Source organism: Penicillium chrysogenum, assembly GCF_028827035.1.
Source record: "Penicillium chrysogenum strain IBT 35668 chromosome Unknown utg000004l_segment0_segment0, whole genome shotgun sequence".
In the NCBI taxonomy this organism is placed as follows: domain Eukaryota; kingdom Fungi; phylum Ascomycota; class Eurotiomycetes; order Eurotiales; family Aspergillaceae; genus Penicillium; species Penicillium chrysogenum.
In genome coordinates, this window is record NW_026622752.1 from 2,296,159 (window position 1) to 2,315,854 (window position 19,696).

Below are 19,696 nucleotides of genomic sequence, written 5' to 3' on the forward strand. Positions count from 1 at the left end.
GATCAAGAAAAGGTGGAGTGCAGGGCCATCTTGCGAAAGGAGAGGTTCTGGACGTTGAGGTGGAAATGTCGAAGTATGTGGGTCAAACAGACCTCGGGGTTAGGGGCTAACCCGAAGATAAGATGAGTATGACTTCATCAGCAAAACATCATCATCAAGTTACTCCATGTTTGAGACATGGTATCATCTGGCAATATAGCTGTATAGGTAGCTATATACCTAGGTAAGAACATGTTGTTGGTGTCATCTTGTGGGAGGCAGATGCCAGTAACTCACCTATGTAGGTATCCAGTGTGGATATTACCCCGTACTGATTCGTTTGTTAATAGGTACGTATGTGGCATATAGACTCATATTCTTAGATTTGCCCTTTTAAATGCTTCACCCAACGATTGACCGCAGAAAAAGCCCACGAAGCCAGATCAACCGTCCACGTGCGCATACGACAGATAGTGAGTTAGCCCTCAAGGGGATGAAGGTGAAGCAAACCACTTTCGGCGACTTTTACTCCGTACTTGCAGGGATATACAAGCCAAAAATGACAACATAAGTTATAAAGAAGACATTAAGGGATATAGAAATCAGGTGTACATTTATGTATATAGCTAATTGCAGAAGGCGAGACTCATAATGCCAATCAGGTATCAACAGTTTTTACAGCAAGATTTTGGGGTTCATAATAGCATATCCTCGTAAAAAGCAGAGAAAGCAAATACGGTAAACCAGACCAAGACTCAAATGCTGTTGGAATTCATCCACTGAGCCCAATCCTCAGCAGACGCCCCGTTGCTCGGTTGATACGCGGCACTATTGCCAAACAGGTCATCAAAGGAGATACCCAGGTCCATATTCATGCCCATGTTCTCATCCATGCCCATGCTGAAATTAGGCAATCCATTTGGACCGGGAATTTCTGGCTGTTGTGGTGCTGACTCGGTTGCCATGTCGTTTGGGTTGTTGGGCTGGAAATTGTAGCCCTGCCAGACGAAATTTTGGTTCGGGATTGAGACGAGGTCTGGACTACTGATCGCCTCTGCCGGAGTCTGGCTTTGCGAGATTGGGGAGTGGACGCGGGATGAAGTTCGGGAGTGGGAGGGGCGGAGGTGGCTTGGCACTGATGACTTGATCCCTGCGGGATTTGCGACGGGGAAATTCGGCATGTTTGTGAAGTCAAAGGTTGGAGTGGAGACCCCTGCGCTGGAGGGGTCGCCTGGTGTGGAGGGACCCATGCCTGGTGCTGAATCGAAGGGATACTGCGATGGCATGGCTGCAGGGTCGTGCCGGAAGTGATCATCTTCCAAAGTGGACATGGGCTGCGTTGGATATGCGAACGGATCGTCTGATGGGAACATCATTGGCATGAGATCTGGGAGATTGGACGGATTGGTGAATTGCTGAGCCCATGCTAGACTTGATGGCTCTTGGTTGGGCATGGAGGGCGTCATGCCGGACGAGGAAATGTGTTCCGGGGTGGTCATGGTTTCCGTCAGAAGCTCGGGCGTGGTTGTCCATGTGGATTGATGATTAATGTCAGTAGAGCGATTGCTGACAGGCTGGACATTGTCCAGACTTCGTTGTCGGCGGCTCTGGTCATCAGTAACAGCCGGCTGGGACATCATCTGCACAGGGAAAGTGCTTGACCGATGTGGCAGCGTCTTCTCGAAGGTAGGCTTTGGTTCAGGCTCAGCAGTGTTAGATGGCGCGGGCCGCTTGAGATTAACAGGAGTCTTTGAGCTCTGGCGGTTTTTCAACATCTCGGGCAAAGTCTTGAAGAGGCACTACAGCATAATTAGTCAAAGTCATTCCAAATTTAGGGCATGGAACTCACGTTCAAACTCTGAGAACACCGGTCGGCAGCAAGACTCTTCTTGGCCAATCCGGCTAGAGTATTTTTGCCCTCCATGGCATCTTTCAGGACGCCATCTTTGGCTGTAGGTGAATCTGGATTCTCAAGAACAAAGAAAATCAAGGAGAGGATAGCAAAATAGGTCGTATACATAGTAAACCAGAAGGATCCATTGAGCAGTCCCCTCTTTTGCATTCCAGTCGTGATGTGAACAATGTTCCGGGAAACGCTGACGCAGGCAGCCGCACAAGCATATGACCGCTTATCCACGCCACGCGCTTGAGAACCACCGGAGACGTAGTGGAGGAACGGGCGGTACATAACCATCTGCACGTGGGCGTAGCTTATACGCAGCAATTGCCGGACACTAGTTAAATTTTAGTTAAACCGATCAAAGCATCAGCACGGTAGATTGAGACTTACCGTTCCAGCTGGGGCGACACTTCCGTGCCTGGTCGCAGGGCAGGAGGCAACTCCTCCATCCAAGTTTGCAGATCTCGCTCGATCTCACGAATTTTCGAGTGACTGACCATGTATCGCTGGTCTGACTTGGAGCGATAGCGTGCATTCTTAACTGGGTAGATATATTTCACTACCTTCAGGATGATGTTGGAAAGACGAGTGTGCGCATTGCATCCAGCCATCAGCGGTGTATAGTTAGACGGGGGTTGAGTGATTCCTTCCGAAGTGATATAATCACCATCAACCTCCATTGGGTACTCTTGATCGATATCGTCGTCACTCAGCATCTGGGGAAGACCCAGGAGAGTGCTCACGTAGATGTCCATCTTGCGGACGACCCAGAAGATGCGCTTTCGAAGTTCTCGCTCAAGGGGGTTGAAGTCCGCCGCAACAGAGCGATGGAGACCTAGTCGCAGTGCTGAGCGAAGTGCAATTCCCACATACGAGTAACATGTGCTCAGCTTCGCAGAGGACTGGAGGAAGAGGACCATAAAACAGATTGCCTGGAGAGAAACCAAGTCACGACAGTCGGTGATCTCCAGCAGTTGTCGACCGGCTTTGAAGAATTGGAACCTGCCAAAGAAATTAGACGGTGCCCAAAATATCAATACGGCTTTACTATGACTTACCCTTGGCCTATTGCGCCTTCGTAGCCAGACAAATCCAGGGTACCCTCTCCCGATTCATCGTCCGAGAACAAGCAGCCGACGGCGATGACGATATATAAAAGCGGCAAGAAGGTGTTCTCTTGGTTCGTGAATTGTTCCGGGGAGTATCATAAATGCGCTCCAGGCTTGCAAAGAAAGAAGGTATATGCACAAATTTCATCAAGGAGCAGGCATGGTCGATCGCATTGTGACATAAGCGACGAGCAACCGCCCGCGGAGGCAGGTCATGTGTAGGGGGTAATGTTGTGTCTTGAGGCGACTCGGACATAGACTTTGGACTATCCAGCATATGCGCGGTTATCGAGGAGCGCGATCGTGCCATAGGGCCCATAATATCTGTGGCGCCCAACTGCTTGCGTAATCGGCGGACAAAGAGGAGGCCCGACGTGTGCCCGTGATAATCCCAATGGCCTTGGTCATCCCGGTCTAAGCAGCCCGAATTATCGACCATGGTTTCAAGCAGTCCCTCGTCTGCCCCTTCTTGCGCTGTGTCCTGTGCAGCCGACGGTTTGACATCTTCGGTCGCTTGTTTTGATTTTTGAGCGGCTTTGAATTTTTGCTCTGTCGCATGCACGTCTAATTGCGGATCATCGAGATCGACATTTGGAAGAACGATTCGAAGGAGCGCTTCGGCCTTTTGGAGCCTATTTTCAAGGGCCTCGACATATTGGGGGGCGGGATTTCGACGGCGGTTGGAAGGTTGGTCGTACGAACACTCTACAGGATTAAAATAATTGTCAGGGCATATGAACTTTTTTTCCGAGGTTTAAGCGCATAGGACTCTGCGTACCATAGCTATAGACTGTGCAATGAGTGCATGGCTGTTTGCCATCGCACTTGATCTTTTTTCTGCGACATTCGTCGCATGCGCGGCCGACCCGACGTCTCTTTTGCGCAGGTAGTGTTTTGGAGTCTGTGGTGGAGGCATCTTGGGTAGGAGTGTCATGGTGATCGTCATCATGCGAATACTTGAGGTCGTTCATGGGCGCGGGATCCTCCTCATTTTCGCCAGTAAGAGGGCTCGTCGTAGTCGCCATGACTGTATATCTGAGGTCCGTAATATGCACGAAGTCATGTAAAGACAGATGGGGGCCTTGGCGGGCGATCTGAAGTGAATATCACTATCTCACCAAATAGCATGGATCGCCGTATATTTCGATAGTTGCAGGATAATCCGAAGGAGGAAAAGGAGGAGCTGTGCCAAGTCTGTTTGCAACTGGAAAAGTCGAGATTGAATTTGGAGTTACTAGTTGGAAGGGTCTGAGGGGAATCTTTTGAGGGGGAAGATCGACGATGATGAAATGATTAATCCCGAAAGCGGTGTGCAATAATATCCAATTCAAAAGTACCTATGTTGTAGGTACATCCATGGATGGTATAAGGAATTAAGTACAAAGAACGTACTCCGTATATTAGCAATTCAATGGAGGAAAAGGATTGGAAGAATCAAAATCGGTTTAGTCATAACGAGTCATATGCCCCAGGTGCCCAGGTGGATATCGGTGGTTCACAATGCGCGACGCCGAGACATAAACCTCCGTGTCATTTTTTTTTCCTTTTTTCTCCATTTTTCCAGAATTTTTCCCTTCTAATTTGAGGCATTTTTTTACGAATTTTCGTGTCCAGTAAGAAGTCGAATAGGTCGTTAAGGCTTTTAGCCTTGTCTCCACTGCCCGATTTGTCTAGATCCGGTCTTCAAGCGTTGTCAAGTTCGACTTCTTTAACGGAGACTCCGTTCGGAGTTCCAATATTCCAAGGTTCGAGTCTCCGATTTGTGCAATTATAAAGGGAAATGCATATGCACTACTATGTGTTGTTGCTCTGGTTTAAAACTGAACTGCAGCGGGATCTTATTAACTGATCAGTTCTCCCCCGGTCTTGGGACTTAAGTACACAGTATCATTCTCATAATATTAGCCCGGTTTCATTATAATCTATTCTTCATGCATACTACCATATACGGAGTATCCCGGTACAAGGGTGATCACCTGGCAACTAATCTATCCCCCAATCTATCTGTAATATTGTGACCTCAAGTTCACTACAATACATTAGTCCTCCATTTCTATTATTCCAACCTTGGAAGGTTGGTCCCTACACACAGGTACAAGTATAAAGTACATACTCCGTACAGTGCTGGACCCTTGAAACGCCCTTGCGCTGTCATCACGAAGGAGTCGACCATGCGGGGTCTTCGAAACAGGGCAACATGCGTCAAAATGCTTCGACAGCCCTGTGACGCGAGACATGGGAATGCAAACATTGAAATGACATCGTCCTATCGCCCTATCGCCCTATCGTCCTGTACACGACAACCATTCGATGTTTTAATCGGGCTTCCAAAGTTCGGGTTCACGATGTGCCTCCCGAGGCTTTACGTACAAACATTGCCAAAATTGACTGCGTCATAATTATTCAGAACTACAGAGTATTAATTAGGCTATTGACTATCTCCCTATCGCCATCTAGTCATGAAACGGTTCTGACGGTCCCTCGCATCCCGCATGGCATTCCATTCACAATCCGTCCCCCTGCGGCACGTCCCACTTTCCCCAATGTGGATCGGCATGTATAACAACGCCAACGCGACTTTCTCTAACTCGGCCTTATATGAATTGCCTCTTCCTCTAACGCCAATTCTCACAGGCTATGGAGCCATGCGACACATACTATGACTTTTTACCTCGTCACCTTCTGCTGCGCCTTTGCCGCGCTCGGATCATTCCTGTTCGGCTATGATTCGGGCATGATCTCTTCTAGTATCGAACAGGAGGCCTTTTTGCGCCGGTTTGGGTCTCCAACCCCGTCTGATGCCGCTGTTAGGGGCGTCATTTCCTCGTATATCGGTGAGACTCTTATCTTCATCGGATTTTGCCGCGATCCAGATCTAACTTTTGCGATTAGGAGGTGCAATTGTGGGCTCGGTCTTCGCTTCATATGTTTCGGATTACTACGGCCGCCGAATGGTCCTCTTCATCGGAGGTCTTCTTGCGATTCTGGGTGCTGGCCTCCAGGGAGGCGCGGTCACGATCGCAATGCTTATCGCCGGTCGATGCATCGCGGGTCTGGCAATTGGGCAGATGTCTGCCACTATTCCCGTTTATTGTGTAGGTTGATACACGGTGCCGGCTGTTGGACTTTATCTGACGTGAGCCCAGAGCGAGGTTGCCCCGCCACGGATTCGGGGGATGTTAGCTGGTATGCAGCAATGGATGATTGGCTCGGGGTTCGTGGTTGCTGTGAGTAATCGCGCCAGCACTTTGTTATGATCCAGCTAACCGGTTTCAAGCAATGGGTGGGATACGGGTGTACCCTTCGAGGTGGAGCCTTCTCCTGGCGTTTTCCACTCTCCTTCCAGGCCGTGCCAGCAATAATTCTCGTCTGTGGCGTATGGTTCCTTCCCGAATCGCCAAGATGGCTTATCGAAAAGGGTAGAGAAGGACAAGGCCGCTCAGTCCTCGCCCGACTCCATCTCAACCGGACCGCAACCAACAACCACCTACTCGAACACGAGCTCTTCCAAATCAAAGAGAGCCTAGCGTCCGAGAAGCCAACCGCCATACGGTCCTGGCGGCACCTTATCCTTTCCCCGCGCTGGCGACACAGGATCCTCCTAGCCTGTGGTCTGCAAGTATTCACCCAGTGCGCAGGCACAAGCGTAATCTCAAGCTATGGCCCACGGCTCTTCAACACGCTCGGGCTTACAACATCAACATCCCTCATGATAATCGGCCTCTGGGGTGCACTAGCGCAGTTCTGGAACACGGTCTTTATGCTCTTCATCGACAAAGTCGGACGCCGGAAACTGCTCATCCCGTCACTGCTCGGCATGGGAGCAGCCGTGTGCATTGAAGCCACGCTAGCGCGGTACATAGATTTCAGCGATACCAACGCCAACCCACATGCTCTACGAGCTGCAATCGCCATGTTTTTCGTCTTCTCATTCTTCTTCACGGCCCTTGGCATGATCTCCTGGGTCTACCAGACTGAGATCTTCCCCACGCCCATTCGAGCGCGCGGCTCGTCCATGGCGACCGCCGCGAACTGGAGTGTTAGTCTTATCTTCTCGCAGTGCTCGCCCATTGCACTGACGGGTATCGGGTCCAATTATTTATATTGCTTTGTCGCGTTCAATTGGGTGGCGATGGTTGTTGTTTGGGCTTTTTATCCTGAGACTGCGCATTGTTCTCTTGAGGAGGTCGAAGAGGCTTTCGTCACACAGTTTGCTGGTGAGCCGTCGGAGCATTCTTTTGTTGATGAGAACGCTCCGGTGGCTATTACACCGCGCTCGCAGATCCGACATAAGGGGCTGCATCCGCTGTCAATGCATCCTACTGATACTGTTAGTATTGGTAGCAGTCACAGTGGGTCTGAGAATGGAATGGCACCCAAGGAGGTTTAGATTGTACGATATAGGATTTATGAAGTGATGAAATGAAGTGAGGAAGCAATTATGAAGAGATCATCTCGTATTGTCAATGTGATTGCACATTGGTATACAAAAGCTCTGTTATAAATCGCATCAGGCGCACAAAGCCATTTTATCATCCGCAGTAAAGTACAATGGTTAATGAGCTCGAGTCGGCGGATAGTGTATCGGCGGACTCCAGCTCATTTTTGCTTTTGGCGTCAAATAAGCCGGTGGTCACGGTATCGTTCCTCCGCGATGTCGCTCTTTTTCTTTTTCGTCACTGTGCTATATTTTGGCTAAGATGACCAACCCACTGCCTTTTCGGGTATATCAGGATCCACATCCGAAATAGGCAATTAGAACCACCAGCAAAGAAAGCAAAGAAAGTCCCGTTGAAAATAAAACGAACTACAACAATACTAAGTCAAGCCCCAGACAGCGGAAACAGACTGGAAAACAACAACGAGCCTACCTACCATCGTCAGGATAAAGCCTTCATGGGACGCTCTTTCCCAGCAGCGAATACATAACACCGGCTCGGGAAAGAACGACTCCGAAACAAGGCTGCTTGTCTGCAATTCATAGGGGAGAACATAGATATCCACATGCCGAAGCTGTACGGCCTTTTGGAAGTCGGCCGGTCCCTACTGGGGATACGCGACATTCAGGCCTGAGCATTTTGAAGGTGCCTTCTATGAACGACCGGGATCATCAGTTGCTTTACATGCGGAAGTTGATGATGTGCCCCGGTTGTTGCGGTTACTTGCGGACCAGCCTGTGGAATGCATATGGGTTTGGGTTGCATGGGCAAAGCGCGTGTGGAAATCAAATGTCTATACTCTATACAATATACATCTATCCCTTCTACCTCTATGTGGCCGTCTATTTTTCGTGAATCAAATCAAAACCCCTAAATCACAACTAGCGAGAGACATATACTTAACAGCAAATCATACAAAATTCCAGCGTCGGAATAAAGCATGTGGTAAACGCCGATATCGCTTAAATCGGCTCGTCGCGAGGCTCAACAAGAATCTCATTCACAGAGACATGTTCAGGTTGAGTCAGGGCGTGAACGATGGAATTAGCAACATCTGAAGGATCGAGGATCTTCGCTCCGGATGGCTCTCCGAATTTCTTGACGGCTTCGGTATCCGTCGACATGCCCAGCAAATCTGTGGAAGTGTTGCCGGGCTGGATGCTCGTCACGCGCAACCCAGCGCCTGCAGTCTCGAGGCGGAGGGCTTGGAGGGTGGCCTCGACGAAGAACTTACTGGCCGAGTACACACCCAGACCAGGGAAGACCTTACGTCCGGCGTCGGAGGAGATCGCGACGACATGGCCGCGGCCACGCGAGAGCATGCCAGGAACGGTTGAAGAGAGAGCGTGCAAGAGACCCTTGCAGTTGACGTCGACTGTGCGCTCCCACTCATCCATCTGTGTGTTTGCCATCATGGTGAAGTACATGACACCAGCGCATGCAACCAAGATGTCGACTGGACCGAGCTCCTCACTGGCTGCTTGGACGAGCGCCTCCATCTGAGTCTTGCTTGTGACGTCGGTTGACCGGAGGATACACTTCACGCCATGAGCTTCGACCTTGCGCTTGGTGCTCTCAAGAGCATCCAGGCGTCGGGCGCCAAGTGCCACAGCACAGCCCTGCTTGGCTAGGGCGGCTGCTACCGCCGCACCAATGCCAGAAGAAGCACCAGTCACCACAGCAACTTGGCCGCTGAGTGGCCCCTTCACTGCAACCTCGGTGGATCGGTCGAGGGCATTCCGACGAGATGGGGGCCGGGGTAGCCATCCTCGAGCAAACCAATGCCGAGTGTAGGTCTCCAGCAACAGGCTATCAACCTTGGGGCGCTCGATAACGGCCCGGAAAGGTCTGGTTAAAGCGTTATCAAGGACCACGATGTCTCGGAGGAACTCGACAGTCGGCATGCCACTGCGAAGAATGTCGACGGTAAACGAACCATCGCCACCCTTGGCTGAACCTCTCTTCTCGAACCACAAAGCCACCCACTCATCCCATGGGAGAGGTTGTGTCTCATAACCAAGCTCTTTGAGGTCCTCAAAGACTGAGCGAGTATTGACCGGCGTGGGATCTCCGAGGTGGAACATCGTCTGGTCTTTCTGGGTCTGAGTCGCAAGATGGACAATGGATTTGCTGACAAAGTTCACAGGGGTCATCTCGGCACGCCATCCTTCCACGTCTGGGGCGTAACCAAGCTGGATGGATTCCACAATCAATGCAGTGAGCAAATCCCACGCATTGGCGGAACCTGTGACACTGTGACCACTGATGGTACCACACCGGTGAATCTTGACCGGCAATCCACGCTCACCGGCCTTGAGAACGAGCTGCTCTGCAACCCACTTTGTCTGGCCATAGCCGTCGACTAGCTTTTTGGGGACGTCTTCGATGTCTAGCATAGTAGTCTCGGGCCAGCCGTTCTCACCAGACGGTGGCAAGACACCGTTGGTAGAGATATACTGCACGGTCGCGCCACCCTTGGCGGCCAGACGAAGAATCTCTCTGGTTCCACCGACGTTTGCTCCCCGAAGTGCAGCATAGGGGTAAACAAGGTTGACAGTGGCTGCAGCATGCACAATGACTTGAACACGAGCCGCGATGTTGTCAAATTCATCCGGACCCAGACCAAGGTGAGGCCGAGCAAGGTTTCCTGGCAGGATTTCGAGACGCTCCAGGATCGAATCGCGCCAGAGTCCCATGTCTAGGAGGTTCCTGCGGATTCGAGCCACACCTCCGGCTTGGTCATCCTGCTCGGGGGCGCTGAAACGCACAAGACAGATGATTTTAGCTGAGGTGTTCTCAATCAAATCATTGAGCAGGAAAGCGCCCAGGAAACCTGTCACACCGGTCAAAAGCACCGTGTCGGCCGAGGTGATTGAAGTGATCGCAGTGTTTGTGGGCTTAATGTCCTCGTCAAGTGTGGCATCGGAAAGCAAGACCGCCGGCAGATTTGCTTGTACTTCTTCAGCGTGGCCGTCTCTGACAGCACGCACAGTTTCCAGGTGCCCGGAAAGAGTAGTATTCTCTGCCAGACGGGGAATAGGAACACGGAAGCCGAAACGTCTGGAAAGCTTGGATGACAGATCTGCTAGAGACAAAGAATGTCCTCCGAGATCGAAGAAACTATCTTCGGCCTTGATCAGGTTCTTTGACACTTTCAGAACAGTCTCCCAGATTGCCGCAATGTCACTGAGACCAATCGGGTCCTTCCCGGCGCTGTGTTCACTGCCACTGGGACTGGAGCCACGAGGCGAAGGGAGGTTTTTTATATCAACCTTGCCGGAGACATCGCTAGTGGGCAACTGGTCCAGTGCAACCCAGAGAGCTGGGATCATGTATTGGGCAAGATGGTTCTCGAGAGCACGACGCGCACTGGGGGAGTGGCCGGACTCGTTGATCACGACCGGGGGACGATCGGATGAAGACTCCTTGTCGGGAACAACATATGCGACCAGTTGTCGGTCAAGTCCATCGCCGTACGCAGTGACAACACACTGATTGACGGCCAAGTACTGGCAGATGTCACTCTCGACCTTTGCCGGGACAACGGAATATCCGCGCAGCTTGATCATGGCGCCGACGCGGCCGGTGATTTCGAGGAAACCGGAAGGCAGCTTACGGGCCAGATCGCCGGTCCTGTACATACGAGCACCGGGTGTGGAATCGAAGGGGTTCGGGGCGAAAGCCTTGGCGGTGGTCTCGGGAAGGTTAATGTATTCCCGGGCCAACAAAGGACCTCCGATAAAGAGTTCCCCCGATGTACCCGTCTCTACCTCCTGTCCATCCTCGTTTAGAACGTAGGTGTGTGTAGGAACAAGCGATGGGCCGACTGGACAGTAAATGGAGTCGTCATCAATAACATCGCGGATATCTCCGCAGGCAATCTCATGCGTTTCACACGCACTGTAGCAGTTGAGCAGGCGGGCATTGGGAAGAATTTTGATGGCCTTGTGGGCAAGATCGGTAGTCACGACCTCGCCGTTCAACCAAATGATGCGCAAATCAGGCACACGAGTACCGAACCGGGGATAGCGTGAAAGGACAGTAGCCAGGAGAGTGGGTGTCATGAGCGTCTCGGTGACCTTCTTAGCCGAGAGCAGGTCAACCAGAGCCGCGGGGTCATAGCTCGTTTCGTCGGGCACGATAACTACGGTGGCTCCGCGCAGGAGCGGCCGCAGCATCTCCCAAATGAAGAAGACATTGCAGGCCACCCGATCACCTGGTTGTACGTCCTGCACTGCAAATCTCAGATCGTATGATAGTACCGGGGCGCGGTGTGGGTTGGCGATTCCCTTGGGCTTGCCCGTCGTCCCCGACGAATAGGAGACAAACGCCAAGCGGTCCAAATCATCATCTGCCGGCAACGGAGAAGGTTCCTTGGTGTGTCCATTGGTTTCAGCAACGGGTGCATCCAAGGCAATTACCGGGACAGGCGCCTTGATTTTGTCGGCCTCAGACTGGTGGGTGATAATCACAGCGGGGCTAGCGTCGTCGATGACATCCGCCAAGAGGTCGGCGGGGTAAGCCAATTCGAGCACTAGGAAGGCACCACCCGCACGGAGCGCTGCTAGACAGGCAATCACGTAATGTGCGCTGCGAGGTAGGAGCACACCCACGAGGGTGTCACGGCTCACTCCATAGGTCCGTAAGCGACTGGCGAGTGTCTCAACTTCTTGATCCAGCTGGGTATATGTATATGTCGTGGTCTCATCTTCCAGGGCGATGGCATCAGGGGTTGCCTGCACCTGTCGCCTAAAGAGTGTGGGCAAATCCTTGGTGATGTCAAGGACGGCCATTGTTTCTGTTTCAGTAACGAGGGTAAGAGAATCACGCTATACAGGTCAAACGCTGGCAAAGTTCAGTAAGGAAACAAAAGGATATGATTGAAAAGGTGTGGTCATTGGGATCTCGATATAAAATCGATGGTAGAAAGAAGAAGAAAGAAAGAAATTTTGTTGAGATTCTAAGAGCTTCGAGCTGCCAATGGAATCCATTAACCTTCCAGGGCCAGACACCGTGTTCTCGTGGGGTCCTCCGGGAACGGGCTTCTTATCGTGTCTCCGGATTTTCTCGATCTTGGCAATGGCAATTAAGCCCTCAAGCATTTTATGAGGTCGTACTTTCGTCCATTTAGAATATTGAAGCATGTTTATTTTCTTATGTTTTGTCTATTTGTTGTGTATTAATCCCTCTAACATCATAATCCTCCCCTCAACAAATACTACTTGAATCACATGTAATTTAACTTGGCCCCACTTAACCCATTTGCATGTGAAAGGGCCCTTTTTCCCAACACTTTCAAGGCGTCATCGCCTTGAAATGCGCAATGTGCGGCAAATTTCTAAATTAAATTCCATTTAACTTTGGCCCCCAAGAAATTGCCCTGAGATAGGTGGATTTACCTGCAGATTCCACAGGCATTAATTGCACGGACCACCTGTAGAGCTGTACAAATTGCCCTGCTCAGGCATTGTCATATGCGGCAAGCGCGTCAACCTATCTTACAGTAACGCCTCATCTTTAGGCACAGAGTAAGAATACCGGACCAATAAACTCTCAATTAAATCGAGCAATCCTACCGTCGAAAAGAATTACCCAGAGCCATTAAATGTGCAAAAATCGGACGCCTTTATCAAAACGTGAACCCCGATATGTGTCAACCCACATACCCATGGGCCCGGGCACGTGCCCACATGCCTATTTGGGAATAGCCGGACGGAACTTCCCGTCTTGTCTGGGACCAATCCCGCGATATTCATAATAATGATTTTCTGCATGTCCATAGACATGTACAATATATAGTGTACCACGTCAACGGTTGTCAAAGGCTATATATAGACAAGTCCCTTTCGCAAATTAAGCCTCATACCGACTTTTTCCTGCTATCTACATCCGCAACAACCTGACAAGAGGGAGATCACTGGTGGACGGTTTTCCCATATTGCTATACATCACTCCATTAATGAGCGCATGACATAAGTAGTCGGCGCATCGAGAATCTCCCGACGAAGATCAGCTTCCCAAAGAGCCATGCACGACTCCTGCACCTGGAGTGTCAAACACGAGAACAAAAACTCATTAACACGGTACCACGACAAAGGGCTCAGCCGCTGAGCAATCTTCAGCATGCGGTCAGCGAACAACGGACGCGCGGAGGGCGAAGTAGCAGTTGGAAAGTACTGGGAGAAGTCTGGGAGCTCCTCTACCGGGGCAGCGGAGGCAAAGCCGTCGGCACTGGCGGGCCAGCCATCAAAACTGCCGTTAGTGCATTGAAGCAGCGTTTGGAGCGTGGCATCGACGGAGCTATTCATGCCGACTTCGCTGTCAACCATGGATTTCTCGATTGTGTCGAGGAAGATTGCTGCGCGCGCTGGCGTGTTGCGGTAATCCCACATCGCGGCATTGAGTGTCATCAACGCTGTTAAGCGGGCGATCATTTGTTTTCGATTGTCTGTGTTGACTCGGGCGTCTGGGGGTGACGCGAGGACTTGGTAGAGGATGGATTTCTCTTGGACTGCGGTGTGTCGGGTTATGTACGATGATTGAGGGTTATCGCGTTGGTATAGGGCGAGTTGTTCACAACGGCGTAGGAAGTCGAAGAAATTTTCGCATTGGAATTTGATCTCATCTACTGGAATACGTGCAGAGTGAGGTGGGAGCATTGTTCGAGGTTCGGGGCTGGGCGAGACTTCTGAGAAGGCCGAGGAGGTGGAATATGGCGGAGATGGCATTGGGCGGGGTGTTGGGGTGAGCTGGGGCATTGATGCTTGAGAATCAGATGAGATCGGGGCTCGTTGATCGTATTCATAGAATAAGCTTGGCTCGTTGATCTCATACCCCGGCAAGATGTAGTTTTCCCAGTTGATTATCATGCCGATACGAGTGTTTGCAAATGCAGTGGGGCCACCACGAGCTCGTACCATATCGTGTGCAGCTCGCATGTGTGCCCAGCTTGTTTCCTTGTGGTCTGGTCGGGGGTCGCAGTCCTCTAAGGCCGCAGCACTCAGGCAAGGAATTACTGCAACATCGGAGACGTCATGAGGGTTGTCGGAGCGGTGTTCCTGGGGCATGGAGACAGCACGATCTCTATGGAGAAGAGTATTTTGAAATTCCTCTTCTTTACGGAAAGTTAGCTGCATGTACGAAAATGGCGTTTGGGAATGCGACAGTACCTTTCGTTATCTCAGGCACAAAGGCCGGTGTATAACAGTTGTGGGCCATGGGCGACAGGTAACGGGATTCATATGAGGAGGCTGGCATATCGTTCACATAGGAGTCAAATATTCTGTGTTCATTTCGGTTCAACTCCATAGGTGGAGTGTTGAATGTGTCAATTCGCGCATCACTGCTCATAGTATTTGGTGATGGCATGAACTGATATGAGATCGTAGATTGTGATGGCCATGAGAAATTATTGGAATATAGATCATGGCTTGGGGAACTTTGTGGATGTACATCGACGAAGCCATCCAGTGGCAGAGGAACATCTTGAGATTGGGCCGAAGATGACCGGGAAGGGGGAAACGAGGGTACATCATTGGGTTCATTCAATACAGGGTCCGACGAGATGGGATTCGAAGCAAAAACATCGCAGTTAACGTCGACATTGATGTCGTCTTTGTATGTCACTTGCTTTCTTGTTGATCTCCTTGCTCGAGGTTGGTTGTTATTGTTGTCATCGTCTGATTTCGCTTTCTTCTCAGGTCTTCGTTTCGCAACCCGAGTCTTCTTGGGCCTCTCACGTTTTGCTCGTGGTCCCTCCTCTTCACTTTCGCTCTGACGAGTGCCGCCTTTCTTCTGGCGCATATATTCTTGCATAACATGGCGCTTCACTTGGGTTAGGTTGGTTCGACTGTTGTTCGAAGAGTCGATGAATTGCCACCGTACGTTGAATGCATCCGGCGCACTGCTGGTGTCATCAAGAGAGGTTGGCATTTTTTGACGGCATATGTAACGACAGGAGAAACAGATACATGTAATCAGAACACAGGGGCGCCTCGTCTCCTTGCGGGGTAAAGGAAGGACAGTATGGAGAAATTTGATGGATATAATCGACGGGGCGAGTCTGACGTCCCTTAAAAGGGAAGGGAAAAAAAGCCAAGAATAGCACACCAAACTTACAACGGGGCAACTCTTCTGGAGACTTGATCTAACCTAAAATGGAGTATAGTAACTGCATGATGAAGATAAGTACGGAGTCAGGGCATTAGCGGGATATCGGGATATGCTTCTCCACTCATCTTCTTTTGACGAACTAGACGAGACTGGCATAGCGAACTTGCAGCACCCTGGTCAAGACATGTGGAGATCAACGGTGCAGCGAGTCAGGGGCCGAATAACCGCGTATGAGCGATGCACCTTTCGATAGCTTGGGGCCAAAACGTGTCTACCAGAATTGAGACCCTGAGATTCAGGGTCGATAAGACCATCCCCTGAACGGGCCGTGCCAAAACCGATTTCCCATGTTGTTTCCTCCACGTTAGGCTAGGCTTGATCTATCTGTGTGCCCGGGTGACTACCCGGCATCCTACCTAGGTAGCCGGTCTGCAGTCTGTTGCCCGTAAATTGCCCGTTGGGTTACATATTGAAAAAGATCATATAGTTCCCTCGCTTGGAGAATCCCTGCTACTTTGCACCTTGCAATCTTTCATATCTTGTATGGACTGACGGAGAAGTACATGAAGAGAACCACACGTGTCAAACCCTTTAGGGCCTCGGGGGAGCTCCGTTCATTAGTGTCTTGGCAATTAGGTCGAAGCATTGCATGACTTTTCCCAGCGTTTCTGATTTGTTGCAGGAAAAGTCTGCAAGGGTCTATGCACATCAATGGAGTCAGAGTCCCAGTTGATGAGGAAATTCAACTTGTAATTTTGTGGGGGCTAAAAGGGAGATCTCTGCAGGGGAAGTTCGGGAGGTTTCAGGTTTCAGGTTTCAACGGTGTATTTGCATTATTATCTGGATTTTCGTATCATCTCGTCATATTGCATTATGTGTCGCCTAATTGCGCTAGAAGTGATACTATACTTAGCTATAACGCTGTAATGATGCAATAGCAATTAAAACATCCTAGAACACTCCAAAAAATAGCTCTATTCAGAGAGATATACAACAACAATCTGTCATCTTGATCAGCTCTACTCCAGTAAAGTATATCAAGGTTAGAGTTACGGAGTACGCCGTGCCCTACAGGCACTATTCAATCCTGCAGTGTCAACCTTTGGAAAATTTAAACTATGAGACTATCCCCAGTTTTCCGCCCCCACGCTTGCTTTTACGCTTGCCACATGCCCTCTTGGGTATATTTTTAGCCGATCACCGGCAAATACTCGCCATCTATGGATACTCCGGGATATCCGTTTTGGGAAAAAGAGATTATTCTTTAGTGGCGGATATGCGCCAATCCTATTTCAGAGGTAATCTACTCCGTACAGAACATTGGGTTATCGAGGTTGGTTCCACCCATGAGGTACATCCTCTAGGCTGTTGGTGTGCTCTAGGGGGCGTGTGGTGGCTTCAAAAATACTGTGCTGGTCAAGACAGGCTTTACCCAAACGGATTTTCTTGAGCCACCATTCCACGAGGGTTTCGGCGTCAGCCAACACTTCGGCATCTTCCCCGGAAATGCCTTGTACCGGCAATGAAAGGCAATGGAACCCTAAGCTATGCAGGGCACAATCACCAATGATAACATTCCCCATTTGTATCTTGCATAGTACGAGGTTCATGATCTCCTCGTCACTTTGCTCATCACACGACATACTCTCGGGCAAATGCGCTGTAACCCAGCAATAACCTGGCATGTCGTCGTGGGGATCTGCGATTCGGCCCCTGCCGTTCATGAATACACTGGCTTGAAGTCTAGAATCGGATATCATTCTGCAAGCTAGAGAAATGGGATACTTGTCTTTCTTTTCTTCGATTGGCCGATTGGCGGTTAAAAATGCTTTATGTGGATTATGAGAGAAACGTGAGGGAGTTGACATCTTCTATACGTTGAATCTCGAGGCGATTTATTCTCCAGGGCTGTACGGAGTACAATGGCCGTTTCTGGTCTTTGACGAAGCTCCACAATGGCTTTTGCAGCCTTATGGATCAAAGTCTTTGTACACCGGGTTTCACAACAAAAGCCTTGCTTGTTCTTTGTTATCTTACAGAATATGACACGAACTTTTTTGAGGATCTATCTGCTTTCGTTTTATTCGATTCATCCCATCAATGCGGGTGATTCATGTTTCATTAATCCGTATCCACAGGAGCAGCACTATGGTACTAGTCCATATTCGTACGTCGGTTATGTATATCTACCGTGCGTTATTGCCACTGCAGTCCCACAATGTGATATTTACAGGGTCAATTGCAATTTTAATGTCTCGAAGAAGACAAACTCAGGTCATGTGTGAAAATTACATAGGACGGAATATGATTATCTTCCGGTCTTGGAGTACAACATAGACACATATGTATCCAATAAAATGGACCCGCGCTGATCATCAAGTTGATGATTGATTTGAAAGTCTTCAAGTAAAGATCCTAAATACCGTTAACAAGTTAGGTCACGGCTCGCGAGTATCGCGGGAAGTGAGAGTTGAACTCCACTACCTTAGGCTAGTTGTGGTAGCTTCCCAAGCATGCAGCCTAGGAGGTATGTAAGATGGTATCGTTAACAGGGTGTCATTGGTTTCACTTGTACTATAGCAGAACAGTAGGGACATTAGGCACTCTACCCCAGTGGCGAGCACCTAAGCCTTTGAGAAAATTAGCCACCACATCTCTCAGTGATCTTTAGCTATCTTATCTCTAGTGACATCGACGACTATTTGACAGCGTGGATATTGTCTTAGAGATAAGGCTACAAAGACGAAGTTGCCGGGCACAATATAGGCTTCAGATATATTCACCTCAACAAACTTATTCACGCCACCCTTACGGCCGATAGCAGCTCCGAGCCATTAAGTTATAAAAGGGACATGAAAAAGAAAACAGAGATCACAGAAATACATGAATTTACAAGCCCCCGACTTGTGGGGCTTCTTCCTTCAATTTAGTGGTCTTTCACTTCTCCTCTCTTTCGAAGAATACTCAGAGTCTTTGAAAAACTCATTGATGTCCAGTCCTTTAACCGCCCCCACTATTCCCTTGCCACCAGTTGTAGCTTTGACGTTGTGAATCTCCTGATAAAAATCGCCTTCGCTATTCTCGAAGCCTGATTTTCCAACGAACGCCTTTCCATCTTCGCTGATTTCGACACCAGTTATCCTTTGTCCTCTGCGGACCTGACTAGCCTGCGCAAGCAGATCTTTCATGAGTTCCTGAGAGGCCTCCAGAGTAGCACGTTGATAGTTGAGTTGGTCGATAAGTAGAGTATGCTCCTGATCGTCTGAAAGCGACACCTCGGTGGGGTCATCTAGGTCCATCTGTACTACCGTGTTTTGCTGCTCAATCTCGACTATTTGTCGGGAAATTTCGTTTTCCCGGGCTTGGAAGTCTTTTTGTATTGCGTTAGTGGTAGAACGCAAGGCCAAAGTTGATGTCCTTCCAAAGTTGTTAGCCTATGAAGCTTTGTGGTAAATTTCATGTATGTGGAAACACCTACATTGTTGTGATGGCAACGGCTGAGTTAACATTTGACTTGTAGCGTTCAAGCTGTTCACACAAACTCTTGACAAATCTTTGGCGAAGAATGCCAAACCCAATGCGATCTCGCCAGTGCATACTGACGCCGTCATCCGAACGCTTGGTCCAGCTCTCTAGTTTGTCCTTAAACTTGTCACAGGCATCTTTGCAGAGTATATTGGTTCTCTGCAGAGTCTGTCTTGAATTGGAAGGAAGGAGTTCAAGCTGGGAGCTCCGGTTTGCGTCTTCTAAACTCAAAAGAACCTGCTCCGTGGCCAATAGCTCATCCTTGAGATTAGCTATCTCGGTTGGTGCACTTTTGATAGCATCGATAGTCTGGATGAGTTTGTGGATGCTGTGTGTTGTCGCACTAGCAATCCCTATACTACCAGCAACTACACCAAGTGTTGCCATTTGTACAGTATGTGAAGTACCGTAAGGGTGAAAGTGTTTTGGTATAAAAGAAACCTTGAGGTTCGGGCGCTTTGCTTATTGTATATGGAGGGAATTCGTTTCTTGTCAGATGTTTCTGAAACGAGAATTAGCCAGTAGTTTATTATGGATGTAGGGCACTAGTATCTGAAGTGAACCACATTTGATTGCCGCTTGTGGCTGCTAGTGCCATGGGAAAGGAAAGTTACAATGGGCTCAAACGATCG

The 19,696-nt window shown here is 49.6% G+C and overlaps 5 protein-coding genes across 5 annotated transcripts; 1 reads left to right on the forward strand and 4 right to left on the reverse strand.

The window, feature by feature from the left end:
* Positions 1-734: 734 nt before the first annotated feature.
* Positions 735-4,013, reverse strand: N7489_006813 (putative C6 transcription factor (Mut3); the record flags this gene model as incomplete). Its single annotated transcript, XM_056712563.1, has 6 exons — positions 735-1,778; positions 1,829-2,213; positions 2,270-2,881; positions 2,938-3,053; positions 3,128-3,693; positions 3,767-4,013. The coding sequence occupies 6 exons, from the start codon at positions 4,011-4,013 to the stop codon at positions 735-737; spliced, it is 2,970 nt and encodes a 989-aa protein (XP_056566278.1).
* A 1,634-nt stretch (positions 4,014-5,647) lies between these two features.
* Positions 5,648-7,378, forward strand: N7489_006814 (sugar porter family MFS transporter; the record flags this gene model as incomplete). The annotated part of the gene is made up of 4 exons (XM_056712564.1): positions 5,648-5,822; positions 5,881-6,083; positions 6,135-6,215; positions 6,266-7,378. 4 exons carry the CDS (start codon positions 5,648-5,650, stop codon positions 7,376-7,378), a joined length of 1,572 nt encoding a protein of 523 aa, XP_056566279.1.
* A 1,011-nt stretch (positions 7,379-8,389) lies between these two features.
* Positions 8,390-12,220, reverse strand: N7489_006815 (non-ribosomal peptide synthetase; the record flags this gene model as incomplete). Its single annotated transcript, XM_056712565.1, has 1 exon — positions 8,390-12,220. The coding sequence occupies one exon, from the start codon at positions 12,218-12,220 to the stop codon at positions 8,390-8,392; it is 3,831 nt and encodes a 1,276-aa protein (XP_056566280.1).
* A 1,155-nt stretch (positions 12,221-13,375) lies between these two features.
* N7489_006816 (sigma-70 region 2 family protein) lies at positions 13,376-15,359 on the reverse strand (the record flags this gene model as incomplete). The annotated part of the gene is made up of 2 exons (XM_056712566.1): positions 13,376-14,541; positions 14,597-15,359. 2 exons carry the CDS (start codon positions 15,357-15,359, stop codon positions 13,376-13,378), a joined length of 1,929 nt encoding a protein of 642 aa, XP_056566281.1.
* A 3,101-nt stretch (positions 15,360-18,460) lies between these two features.
* Positions 18,461-19,451, reverse strand: N7489_006817 (uncharacterized protein; the record flags this gene model as incomplete). The annotated part of the gene is made up of 2 exons (XM_056712567.1): positions 18,461-18,956; positions 19,018-19,451. The coding sequence occupies 2 exons, from the start codon at positions 19,449-19,451 to the stop codon at positions 18,461-18,463; spliced, it is 930 nt and encodes a 309-aa protein (XP_056566282.1).
* Positions 19,452-19,696: the final 245 nt, after the last annotated feature.